The sequence below is a fragment of the Malus sylvestris genome, chromosome 10, assembly GCF_916048215.2.
Source record: "Malus sylvestris chromosome 10, drMalSylv7.2, whole genome shotgun sequence".
Taxonomy (NCBI): domain Eukaryota; kingdom Viridiplantae; phylum Streptophyta; class Magnoliopsida; order Rosales; family Rosaceae; genus Malus; species Malus sylvestris.
Window position 1 is genome coordinate 24,544,980 of NC_062269.1, and position 12,742 is coordinate 24,557,721.

Below are 12,742 nucleotides of genomic sequence, written 5' to 3' on the forward strand. Positions count from 1 at the left end.
TTTCAAGGGATGAAAGCCTCAAAGGTTCCAAAAATGAAATGAGGAAACGAACTAAAGTAGGTGATCCAAAGAAGACGGAATATTCTTATGAGTGAGCCTTGACTTGCATTTGATGACATCTAATTCACACGTGACAAAGAAAGCATTCTAAAAAGGGCATTAGAAAGATTTTAGAGCTCTCACAAGTCATAAACCTTCTACTACCTTGTTATTGAAAGTGAAATGATTTCCATTTTCCGATCACCTTTTCTCTTCATGCACACCTCTAATCAAGAGCATTTGGAAGAGAAAAAAAAAGGTGTGCGTAAATTATTTCTGATAGAAAACCTACAAAGCAAACAACGGAAAACAAGTCAAAATGAAAGTTTTCTTTCTTGTTCATTGGTCCGCCGTGAATAAAACGGGGTTTCGTATTTGATGGAGAATTTGGTCTTCCTTATCAAATGAATCACTCGACGCCCCCTTACTGGTTTCTAGTAACACCTACGTCTTTACTGCCACCAATTGCGTGAAGTGCCAAAGCAGTTCTGCAAACAATTGGACGTAAGTGCATTTCTCACTAGTTTGTTGTATTAGTTTTCCTTTCCCATTGGTGTACTCTCACAATCTATGTAAATTTTCATATCTGCAATGCTTACAGTGCGAGCCATCCACCATTAACTCAACGGCATGCCCTGCGATGCAATGCGAGGCTTCGAGTCTGACCAGTCAGCTATTCCTTGGCAACAGCATATCTTCCGGTTGCAATCAAACAACTGTGCCTATGCTGGTTATACTAACCAGACCAAGATTCTTACAACCTTGGTCACGCAGTCCACTTGTACAGGTAAGCTCGCTTTACACTTGTACACATAGAACCAGTGTGGCCGTTTGGCTTTTCACACGTAGGACATCATGTTCTAATACCATGAAGAAAGTTAAGGTTTCACCATAAAATCAATTGGCAAAATATAGGGAGTAGTTCAACCTCTTAAAAGCCCATGCAATTTGGGACTTATTCTTAACACGCTTCATTTCTTCATGGTGTCAGAGTCAGGGAGTGGGCCGGTAATGTCACATGATGGTTGGGTCCCCTTGGCCTTGCACGAAGATAGTGGGTTCCTTGGCCGCGCATGTAGGATGAGTCTCATTGGCTCCACGTGGTTGTTAATGTGTATATCTACCACGTGTGGCTTTCTAATTGGATCCCACGTGAGAGGGTGTGTTGAAATATCCCACATTGACTACTAAGAAAAGAAAAGTTTAAATATCTTAACCTCATTCCAACTAATACTGAAGTCTTTTGTGTTAAAACCCCACACCTTACCAAGTTAGGAACTATTAGTTCGGTTGGAAGTGGCCTTTGGTTGTCTCGGAGTTGGGACCAGATTCGATGTTGATATGAATTGACAAATACCAAATGACTAGAAGAGAAGAAATGTCATACACAGCACCGACATCTGCGTTGTGTAATTTTATCAGCAATTACGTGTTTAGCGGTTTAAAATTGCCTATGATGATTTAGTTGGACATCAACTAAACAGTGGTTATCATCAATATTTAAAATTTTGGTATCGGTAAAAATATCGATATGCAAATTTGTGAAAATATCAATGGATATATCAAATATCGATATCGATATCAATTGCTTTCAATGGAAATGGTGGGAATTTAAAATGTAACTTTAGGGATTGTCAAACATTGGCTTGGACGCAATACAATAGTTTCTCCGATGTTTAATAGATTTGTTATAAAATATCGACAATATATGTTGATTTTAACCTAAAATTAAGAGTTTCTCTGATATAAAATGAAGTTTTAGACTTTCCCTCATTTCTATATCTTTCTTTGATTTTTTGAATATTTTTATAGAAATATCGACATTGTCGAAAAAAAATTTAAACATTGATTATCATCAACTCGAATTAATTGGCATTTTTACTTTGTTGGCAAACAGCTCCCGAGTCCCGATAATAAAAACAACGCTTCAAAGATCACTTTCTAGTGACAGATGAATTGGCAGTAAAGTTGCCAAGTCACTAGATTTTTCTTTATTTTTCTAATTTATATCTTGCAAACTCAAATTGGCAATAAAGTTACCAATCATTTCTGATCGGTTGACCTTGTGGTCTCCCCCTCCCAACCCTGTGACAAAGATCAATGTTGATGCAAGCTAGAAGAGTGGTGCGTCTACGGCTTGGGTGGGTTTGGTGGTTCGGGAATTTGATTCTAGGTGTACTGCGGTCAAAAGGGTTCAGGTTTTGGCTTGTGGTGCAGCTGTGGCCGAATTTTTGGCAGTTTTGGAGGGGTGCTGTTTGGCAAAGGAGTTGAATCTTACTCGGGTGGTGATTGAGTTGGATTCGAAGAGTATTATTACCTGTTTGAATGATTGCTCGATGAGGTGTGATTGGGAAATCTTCCCAATTCTTAGCCGTATTCGTGCGATGGGGAAGACTTTCCAATCCTGCTTCTGGTCTTGGGTTGCAACATCAGCAAATGCTGCGGCGGACTTCGTTGCTTCTAACTTCACACCAGAGATGCGTGACTTAGTTTGGGTCGAAAGACCCCCATTTTCTTTTGTGAGAATTCTGAACAAGGATGGGCTCTCTTGTCCCCGTCTGTGTAATTTTTGCTTTGGTTGTGGGATGACGTTTCTGCCATTTGTGGCTGCGTCTTTGTGTATCCCGTCTTTCTATTGCTTGTTCTGTCTCTTTGTTAGCCTTTATTGGCTTTCTTTGTTCTTACTGGCCGTTGTGCCCTGGTTAATTCCAATTTCTGTTAAAAAAAAAAGAAGCTAAATATTAATCTTATTAAGCAAAAAGCAACTTACATAAAATATGTTTACTGTTACGTGACACCTCTATCAGTAATACAATGTTATGTGTTAAAAAACTTACATATGTCATTGTTTTATTAGAGAGGAATATCACCATGACAGTGAATCTGTTTCATATAAGTCATTTTCCATTAAAAAGACAGTTCAAAAATCAAACTACCAAAAAAAAACTAACTATCGAGATTAACGCGTGCATTAGTGCATAACAAAAGAAAATTTATTTCCATTAAATATTATTAGCTAGAAAATAAAATTCCGGACAAGGACAATGGTGACCAAAGTGGTGCAGGTGCATTGTACCGTTGGTTCACATTAGTTCGGTGCACCGTACGAAAGATGCACAACTGCACCGGGAACAAATCCAGCAGAGTAAAAATCCTGCGACATTTCTCTGATCACCTGCTTCGGCGGAGCAGTAAATAAGTAAAACGGTAACTCCGGTCGAGCACCAACTTTCCTCAGGTAATCGACCAAGCTCTGAATTTTATCCGACTGGTGAAAAGTTGCCTCCACTGTGCGATTATCTGGAAACCGAACCCTAATCACCGCCCTTGTCATCTTCGACCTGCGTTTTGCGTCCTCTGCCTCTCTAATCTTCTGCGTTTTGAGGAACTTGTCTTCTTTCTGCCGCGTGCGTTGAATGCGGTAGTAGTCCTCTGGGGTGAAGTCGTAGAATTCGTCTGCGCTCTCCTCGATATTGGCCATGCAATCGATGCTGGCGATGTGATCGACGGCGCCGATGAGCCGCCTTCGTTTGAAGGACCCCGCGGAGGAAACGTCAACCGTCATCGTGAGAATTCTGGGATTCGCGACGGCGATCAAATTGGAGAAGAAGAAGATGAAAAATTATCGGACGGAATTTTGCGACTGTGCGACTGTGTGACTTTGTATTTATACACTATTGATTTTGCTATCCATTTAAATTTGGGACGAGTTTTTCAAGTTTTACTTTCGTATCCCGTTTGGAATAGGAATTCCCTTTTCTTTTTTAATTGTTTGATTGACATCCCACAATTTCTTGAAAATTCCAACTTTATCCTTTAATGTACCATATCGATTTTGGGACAATTTTTTTTTTGTTGTGTCAAACGGTATTAGTATGGTAATTCTACCGAACCTAAGATATTTAGTTTAGTATTGGTATTCAAAATCTATAGCAACGGTATTGCTGTACCATATCAAATATATATAAATATTAAATACTTGTATATAAATAGATGAGGGCGGATCTGTGATCCCACAAATCCGTCCTAAATTAATAATACTAATTACTAACTTTGATCTTTATATATTTGATTTAATTTGCAACTTGAAGTATTTAAGTTCAATTTGATTCGGTTTGTAATCCTAACTTTTGCTCCTTAATGCATGTTTTGACTTACGAAATATGTCTAAATAATTATGTCCAAATAATGATGAATGATGAATCTTGGTTGTAGGATATAGGTATATTAGATTATTTGGAAAATTAAAGATTGTTGCAGAATATTTATTTATGTTTGTCTACTAATGGGTGTAATTGTTGTAAGCTTTAAGCCATTGATTCCTCAAATGAATAAGTAATTCATTCTTCGATTGATTAGACAATTGATTCTCTTTATTGAATTACAAGTTATTTATGTAATTTGACAGAATAGCCACACCATTATTTAAGGGTGATTATGCCTCACATTGGAACACACTAAGAAATTCTCTAACACTATGTTTGGATGAGGAAAATAAACTTGGAATTTGGATAAAAGTCAGAATTCATAAATTGACATGCACCAATTCTCTTGTTTGGATTTATAACATAGAAATTTAGAATTTCCGCGTGGAAAAAAAACTTGGAATTTTGGGCCTCCAATTTCCAAGTTTAAATTCTATGTAAATAGGTGTCATTTCCCAATTTCTATGATTGAGAGTTTAAAATTAACAAATTCCGTTTTCAATTTCATTGTTCTTTTAAGTTAACCAAACAATAAAATTCACAAATTCTAAAAAATAAAATCCCTTCATTTCAATTTCCATCATTTTAAAATTTCTTAGTAATCTTAAATTTCTTCATCCAAATATAGTGTAATAGAATTCTCTCATTCTCTCTCAAATTCCTCTACAACAAAGATGGTATTAAGTTTCATCTTAATATGTGGGCTACTTGCATGAAAAAAAAATAAAAATAAAGCAAAAGACATTTTGGGCCCAAAAAAATAAAACTCAACTAGTACGATACCATTCCATGTCATGCCAAATGAATAGAAATTTGGAATGTTAATAGTACTAAATTTTGTCTTATCGGAAGTTTAGTATGATAATTGAAAGAAAGAATTTTAATACAGTAATCGTACTAAACTCACCCTTTATTAAGCATTTCTTTGATTGAGTGGGCAACTAATTAAGTAATTTTCAATTATTTACACGTGAAGTGGCTTATTGATGTGGACATGAACAATTGATAGGCGATGAGTTGTTTCTCATAAATTTAAAGTATATATAATATATATTTTTTTAATAAAAAACATGTTTCCTTATAAGAATGTAAAAAATAATGAATCTAATAACTCAAGAATATGAAAAAAAAAAAAATATTCACATTAATCTGTTTACTGTTCATATAACAACTAAATATTAATGGAGTTGAATCTCGCCATTATTGTGTACTAATTCTAATAAATCAAAACATAAACCAACCTTTTTTACTTAACTTGATTACTAATTGCTATATTCAACGGTGGAATGGTGACATGTTCTTCTCAATGGGTAAATGTCTACTCAGAAGAAGTCATGAATTTTAAATCATTCATTTTCTTCTCATTTCCATTCCTTAAAACGTTTAGTACAGTTTTCTCAATTGATCCAGGTAATTCTATTTTTTTGTTTTGTTTCTTCTAACTGGATTTTACACTAATGAATAATGATTTGTGTTAAGTAACATAATTCTGCTATAATAATATAGTTTAGAATTAATTAGTTATGAGAGTCGAACCTATAATCTCTCACTTACAATAAAAAAACATTAAAAGTATTTGTAACATACAAACCCGACTTTTAAACCTTTCATCAATTATGTTACACATGTGAAGTGGTAGTTACACAGGCATGACAAAAGAAGAGAAATGATTTTCTGCACCGATCGTTAGAGAAAAGAATAGTACACTCCTCCGTAAATCCTTTTTTCCTTCACATAATTCTTCATTAATTTCAAATGAAACAAACGAAGAGTAGGATAAAAATGAACAGGAGGGGTGTGTTGGTTAGTAACACCTGAGTGCGATGATTACATAACGTGGCACAAAAAAGGTGACATTTCATAGCGCGGCATGTGGTTTAATATCCTGAGAGCGATGATTGCAAGAGTGAAAGCCAAAGCCTCGTGACCACCCTCCCTTCCCGTCTATTATTTGCAGTGGCGTTCGCATCCGTACCCCATCAGCCATGTAAATGTACACCCAGCCACCGACCACTCTTGGCCCCCCGCGCCCCTCCTCTTTCTCTCACTCAATTCTCAACCGACATTCCAACCCCCTCTCTCTTTCCTCCTCCTCTTCTTCTTCCTCACTTCAAGACCCCAATAATCTCAATCCCTCTCTCTCTCTCTCTCTCTCTCTCTCTCTCTCTCTCTCTCCTGCACAAAGGTGACTCCTCCTCCTTGTTTCTTCTCTACTTTCCGTTTTTCTTTTCCCCTGTTTTGTAGAATTTCCCGGGAACTAAACAGATTGTTCTCCCAACTCCCGTTTCACTTCCCAATTGCCGCCGCCTTATTCCGTTTAGTTGCGTGGGGTGCACGTTTTTATACAATTGTTATGCAGTTTTATTTTCTGTATTCAAATGTGATGTAATTTCTTATCCCGTAGCGGAGTTTGGCTTTCACAAATTTGAATTTTTGATTCGGGAAAGTGGGAAATGATTGTTTGGTTGTGTAAATTTCGTTTCTTTTTGCATAACTGAAGTTTATTTATTGTTGTTAAGACCCTAGTGCTTGGAAATTCTGACGAAAATTTTGGATTTTCCGTTTTCTTTTGAAGGAATTACACGAACTGGTGAAAATGGCGGCTACCCAATTCAGAAGTGGCGCCCTTTCTAACGGATTAACCGCCGGATCCAGTGACGGTAACCCGATAACTCGAAAGTCCAGGTTTTTTAATCCATTGCACACAAGGGAAGATAGTAATATTGTAGCAAGAAGTGGTAGGAAGGATTTGAGCAATGCCAATGCTGTGGGGGGATGTAATCTGTCTGCCTCACGCACACCACTGTGCTTGCCGCTAGTGACACGCCGCAGAAGACCCTGTTTTCCGGGGGCGGCGAATCAGTTGAGTTCGGATTTGGGTGTGGGATCCTCTGAGGTTGAAGGGAAGTTGGCTTTACTAGAAGAGGAAGCTCCCATAAGTGGGGGGACTGGTGACCTGTAAGACCTTATGGCCTACAGTAACTTGTTATGTGTAAATTTTTTGTTGCTTTAGCTCATTGAAATGCTGCTTTTATTGTTCTTGTACTTTTTTTTTCTTGATTGATGCTCTTATTTTATTATTTTTATATAATTCTTTTAAAAATTTAACATGAAATAGGCGCGTTAATGGAGTTGCATGTTGCTTTTTCTGTAAAATACTTGGTACTGATCTGTCTAAGTTGAACGCCGCCTTTTACTTGCCAAGAGATTCATATGTTTGTTTTCTAATTTGATAGAGCGGGTGGTAATTGAGCATGAAAGCTTTAGATAAATTTTTCTACTTTTGTTGGAAGCCTCCCAATCCCTTCATCTTCTAGTCCCTCCCTTCGTATGTGGTTATTGATTTATAAGTGCATGCAAGCTAATTTTGTTTATATTCACTCGATCTTGATGTATGAAGCTTATATGAGAAATATTACTATCAAAAGCTTTCGGGAATTGTCTATTTCAGCGAGAGTCTGAAATTGTTATTATTATTCTTAGTTTTTAGGTGATGGGGGGTTATCTTAAACATTGTTTTTTGTTTGTCATTCCTATCAGTGAAACATATTCTGCAGATATCAAACGCGAGCTGTTGATGCTTTCTTTACCTGCAATTCTGGGTCAGGCCATTGATCCATTAGCACAACTAATGGAGACTGCGTACATTGGCAATTTGGGTTTGTTTCACTCCTTTAAACGTGTTCAATGACTAATAACCATATAATTGATTTAAATTTGAGCTCTTTACTTATTTTGCTTTGTTTTTCCACAGGTTCCGTGGAATTGGCTTCAGCTGGTATTTCAATGAACATCTTTAATTATATCTCAAAGATATTTAATATCCCTCTCCTCAGTGTTGCTACTTCTTTTGTTGCTGAAGACCTTGCTAAGAGTGAAAGCAAAAGATCTACTTCAGGTAAAGTTAAACTTTTGTTTTACTTCCCTGCTCATTGTTGTTGTACACATTTGGTCAGTCTTTACGTCTAAAGTAGAGCAGAGATTACTTAACATTTTTTTTTTTCACAATCTGATTTCTTCTAATTGTCGTACAGAAAATGGTTTTCTAGATGGCAATATTAATGGTAAACCAAAACCTGTTGATGGAGTTGTTGAGAGAAAGCAGCTATCTTCAGTGTCTACAGCTTTATTGTTAGCAGTTGGGATTGGAATTTTTGAGGCCGTGGCCCTGTCTATGGGATCTGGGTTGTTTCTAAATATGATGGGCATATCATCAGTAGGTTACCTGATCCAAAATTACATTTCATACTGATTTGTTTGTCTGCTTTTTCTTATATCTTTTTACATAAATGTACAAACTTTCCTTCTTTTTTTTTTTTTTGTATACATAAATGTAATTATATATATGCGAACAATTACTTTACAAGTTTCTAGGTCTTGTGCATATGTGTTTTACTTAATTTGGTTTTTTTTTGGTTATGGGGGGAGCTCATACATTTTCTGATTTCCCCTCTCATCTTTCACTGTTTATTTTAAGGAAGATCTTTTTTCCCCCTGAATATCACAGGACTCACCTATGCGCATTCAAGCACAACGATTTCTTCAACTAAGAGCACTTGGTGCTCCTGCAGTTGTAGCGTCTTTGGCTCTTCAAGGAGTTTTCCGTGGATTTAAGGATACAAAAACTCCAGTACTATGTCTAGGCAAGTTTTTGGTTATATATATTTTTAAATGTTCAAGTGAAAACATCCCTTTATGCATAGCAGTATGAATTTGTCATGTGTGACTGCTGAAATGCCTGGTTAATCTATTGTCATCAGCATCTTGCTGAGGAGAGAGCACTAGGGAAGTGGTGTAACACTTTTTTATCCACTACAATGCTATATATTTGTGATACGTGTCCAAATGGCCTTTAGCATCTTTTGATTGAATATGAAATAATCTGAAGCTTTTGGGATGGAAAGTCTAGTTTTCTATAAGGTGTAGACACACACACACACCCCACTCGTACTATACATAACACACGCATAATATTGGTCTGTTATTCTTGCACAGTGTATATAATCTTGTCTCCAACTTGTTGATTTCCATTTGTTTTTTAGTCAAGCTTGAGTGGTCCTTCCAGTTAATTGATGTATTGTTATTTGTGCAGGTATTGGTAATTTGTTAGCTGTGTTTTTGTTACCGCTCCTTATTTATTATTTTCGTTTGGGTGCAACTGGTGCAGCCATTTCCACTGTTATATCTCAGTATGTGATTTTCAATAGATTTTCTGTAAATATTAACTTTTGTTTTATCTGTAATTAGAAAATGAATATTATGGAACTTCTGTCTTTCAGATACACTGTCACCTTTTTAATGATCTGGTTTCTAAATAAGAGAGCTGTACTATTGCCTCCGAAGGTTGGATCACTGCAATTTGGTGGATACATTAAATCCGGTAAGTTCTATTTCCTTTTATTTAACATTTTACTCTCTCATCTATTTGACAATTACAGCTTTTTTCCAGCCTTCTGATTCATTGATTTTCTTGACTATCATCGTAGTTCACTTTATCTTCCGATTCAGTGCACATGCATCGGGGCAGTGTATATTAATGTTTCTTTTGTCTCTGTTGGTTGTTAAACTTCTTTCATTACCCCAGAGATAATTCTCTCGTCTACCTATTCAAAGTTTGTTACCTAATATGATGTAGGTGGCTTTCTTCTTGGAAGAACTCTTGCTTGTCTTACAACCTTGACATTGGGAACATCAATGGCGGCTCGTCAAGGTCCAGTAGCCATGGCTGCTCATCAGATATGTATTCAAGTATGGTTGGCTGTATCCCTTCTAACTGATGCAATGGCTGCATCTGGTCAGGTACTGACTCTGCTGTTTTTATCATCGTAGTCTGTATCTACTGGTTTCATTATTGGTAACTCAGTGTGTGAAGACTAAGTATTAGTTTCACTAGTATTCACTGATATTTGTCATCTTGAATTGGGATTTGTAAGAATTGCGTGTCTTTGTATATGACATCAATGTTATGAAGCTAAAATGTCTCATTTTGCAGGCCCTGATTGCAAGTTACTTATCAAAAGGTGAATACAAAATTGTGAAAGAAGTTGCTGACTCCGTGTTAAAGGTATTTGTTTTTTCTTTTTGACTTATTTGTGGTGTGGTTTTGTTACGTTGCATATGTAGTTTCTTGATTTCAAATACGATAAATTTACGTGAATGTTTTTTCAGATAGGATTGTTCACAGGTATTTCCTTGTCTGTAATTTTGGGAGTATCTTTTGGTTCTTTCGCTACATTGTTCACCAACGATCCTGAAGTATTAGCAATTGTTAGATCTGGGATATTGGTACGTATTCAAATTTATGCTCGTTGGTATATTAGTCTAGATTTATGCAAATGCAGATGTCTTTAACATAGGTAATGATGTTTAATTTTACACAGTTTGTCAGTGCTAGTCAGCCTTTGAATGCTCTAGCTTATGTTTTCGATGGCCTCCATTATGGTGTTTCAGATTTTGCATATGCAGCTCGCTCCATGGTAAGCTGCTCCCTTTGAAGAACCGAAGTTATTCAGTCATGTCTTTATTATTACTTTTGACTATGGAAGTGTACATATTTCATTTTTTTTTGTTGTTGACAAAATTTCTATTGATTAATAGATGGTAGTGGGGGCAATATCTTCCGCATTTTTGCTATATGCTCCTTCCGTCTTTGGCCTTCATGGAGTTTGGCTGGGTTTGACTCTCTTCATGGGCTTGCGTGCAGTCGCAGGCTATGCCAGGTAATAACTTACCATGTCAAATTTTGATTATCATCATTAGTTGTGAATATATACTCTTTTCGATAACCAATCCAACTTTAAGTAAGCGGCTGGTTTATAACTCATGATGATAATAAATCTAAGGCTTCTATTGATAAAATATGAATGCTATATTTGCTTATTTTTCTATTAGGAAAGGCAAAATGATTATTCAGATTTGATTTTTACGTTTATCAGCATCATCGCTGTCTTTGTTGCTGCTTATTCGTATCCTTGTTTTTCTTCTGTTCTCCTTTCAGATATCTGTCAAAATCAGGTCCGTGGTGGTTCGTGCACAGGGATATTCGGACAGCTCAGGTAAGTGGACATTCAAAATTATCTCATGCTGTATTTTTCCCTTTTTATTTTCTCGCGAACTGCAAAATATTTTCACTCTGGCTCTTGAAGGATTACGTGGAATATGCCGATGAAGCTGTGTTAAAGTTGACGTTGTCACCGCCTTGTGTTTTTTTCCCTTGGAAATCTTATTTAAAATTTAGAGATGGGATTTGATAAGAAACTATGAACATGTTTCCAGCTTTTAGAATGTGCCTAAAACTGCATAATCCACTTCTTTTTTCAGCTAGCTACTTGAGATTGGCAAAATCAATTCGATTGAATGACATCACAGGCCGAGTATTTCCCACAAGCCAAAGAGAGGTTCCAGCTGCGAATTGCGCATTTGGATCAGTATTTGTATTAGACGATTACACGATGTTTACCATACTTTTATGTGATCCTTGTGATGAAAATGTTATTAATAAACACCTGTGGTGAGCCATGTTTGCAATTACGGTCCAATCCCAAATTTCCGTTATAAGACCCCAGGGGTTAAAGTCTTCATGCGGACATGATTGTTCTCCTGGAAACAATGTAGCTTCTACTTCTTGGATACATTTCTCTTGACCTTGACTTCATCACATTCACACCTTCCTCTGTCGATCCTCTCAAATCCCCAACACTTGACAACAAGGCATGGCGTTGGGCGCTCCAGCCACTGGAGGCTGCGGAGGAAGCTGTGCTTTTCGAGCAAGATCAAATTCAATTTTCTTTATTGGTAGTCATTGATTTGGTAGATAGAGCTGGTGCTGAAGCTGGTAGCTAAACAAAGACTTCGAAAACCCCGTGACCGTGCAATAACATGCTTTCTTTTTTGTACATACTTTCTTTTTTGTAACTGGAAAACGAATTCAATTGAAATCTACGTACTTATTTGTCTAAACAACCTAAAATAAAACAAAAATACTACGAAAAACCGTCATCTTAGTTAAAAGATACACTGCCTAAATACAACGAGGAGTTCAACATGAGCTTTTATGCACCAAAATACAAGGAAAATTGGAGAAACAAGACGAAAATTGATCTTTTATTATGTCACTGTTGACCATTTTAAGAGGAAGCATAATCCATGGGGCCATAAGGCTCAAACAATTCAGCAAAGAGTACTTTCTTTTGGGATTCCATCCCATGTCCTTGTACAACTGGTCCTTGTACCACAGATGAAGGACGCCGATGCATGATCTTTGGTAGTATTGGCTGGAAGCGTGTCGCTTTGCGTATGTGTCCCATTTTTCCACATGTTTCTCCATCTCTTTTGTGCATGGTAGCTTAAATGTGCCTCCGAGAAGCTCAGCTAGCCATCTGCATCTCATCTTGGAAGTGTATATATAAGTTCGAAATACTCTCGGAGAATCCAATTACAGCTAGCTGTGGAATTCTTCCATGCAAAATTTGAGAACTGGTAAAATTCTTTAGGGGTTT

The 12,742-nt window shown here is 36.8% G+C and overlaps 2 protein-coding genes across 3 annotated transcripts; one reads left to right on the top strand and one right to left on the bottom strand.

Annotated features, from left to right (window-relative positions):
* Positions 1–3,010: 3,010 nt before the first annotated feature.
* Positions 3,011–3,742, bottom strand: LOC126587429 (plant UBX domain-containing protein 1-like). Its single transcript, XM_050252499.1, has one exon. It carries the CDS (start codon positions 3,602–3,604, stop codon positions 3,128–3,130), a length of 477 nt encoding a protein of 158 aa, XP_050108456.1. The 5' UTR covers positions 3,605–3,742; the 3' UTR covers positions 3,011–3,127.
* Positions 3,743–6,149: 2,407 nt separating this feature from the next.
* Positions 6,150–11,771, top strand: LOC126587421 (protein DETOXIFICATION 45, chloroplastic-like). Of its 2 annotated transcripts, none has more exons than XM_050252485.1 (15): positions 6,150–6,429; positions 6,820–7,202; positions 7,785–7,903; positions 7,999–8,142; positions 8,279–8,460; positions 8,752–8,887; positions 9,337–9,433; positions 9,524–9,624; positions 9,880–10,043; positions 10,237–10,308; positions 10,413–10,529; positions 10,625–10,720; positions 10,842–10,963; positions 11,242–11,299; positions 11,390–11,552. In XM_050252485.1, the coding sequence occupies exons 2-15, from the start codon at positions 6,841–6,843 to the stop codon at positions 11,492–11,494; spliced, it is 1,875 nt and encodes a 624-aa protein (XP_050108442.1). In that variant the 5' UTR covers positions 6,150–6,429; positions 6,820–6,840; the 3' UTR covers positions 11,495–11,552. The 2 variants fall into 2 exon arrangements, with proteins under 2 accessions (XP_050108442.1, XP_050108443.1); XM_050252486.1 differs by lacking the exon at positions 11,390–11,552 and adding an exon at positions 11,565–11,771 and having other exon boundaries at positions 6,153–6,429.
* Positions 11,772–12,742: the final 971 nt, after the last annotated feature.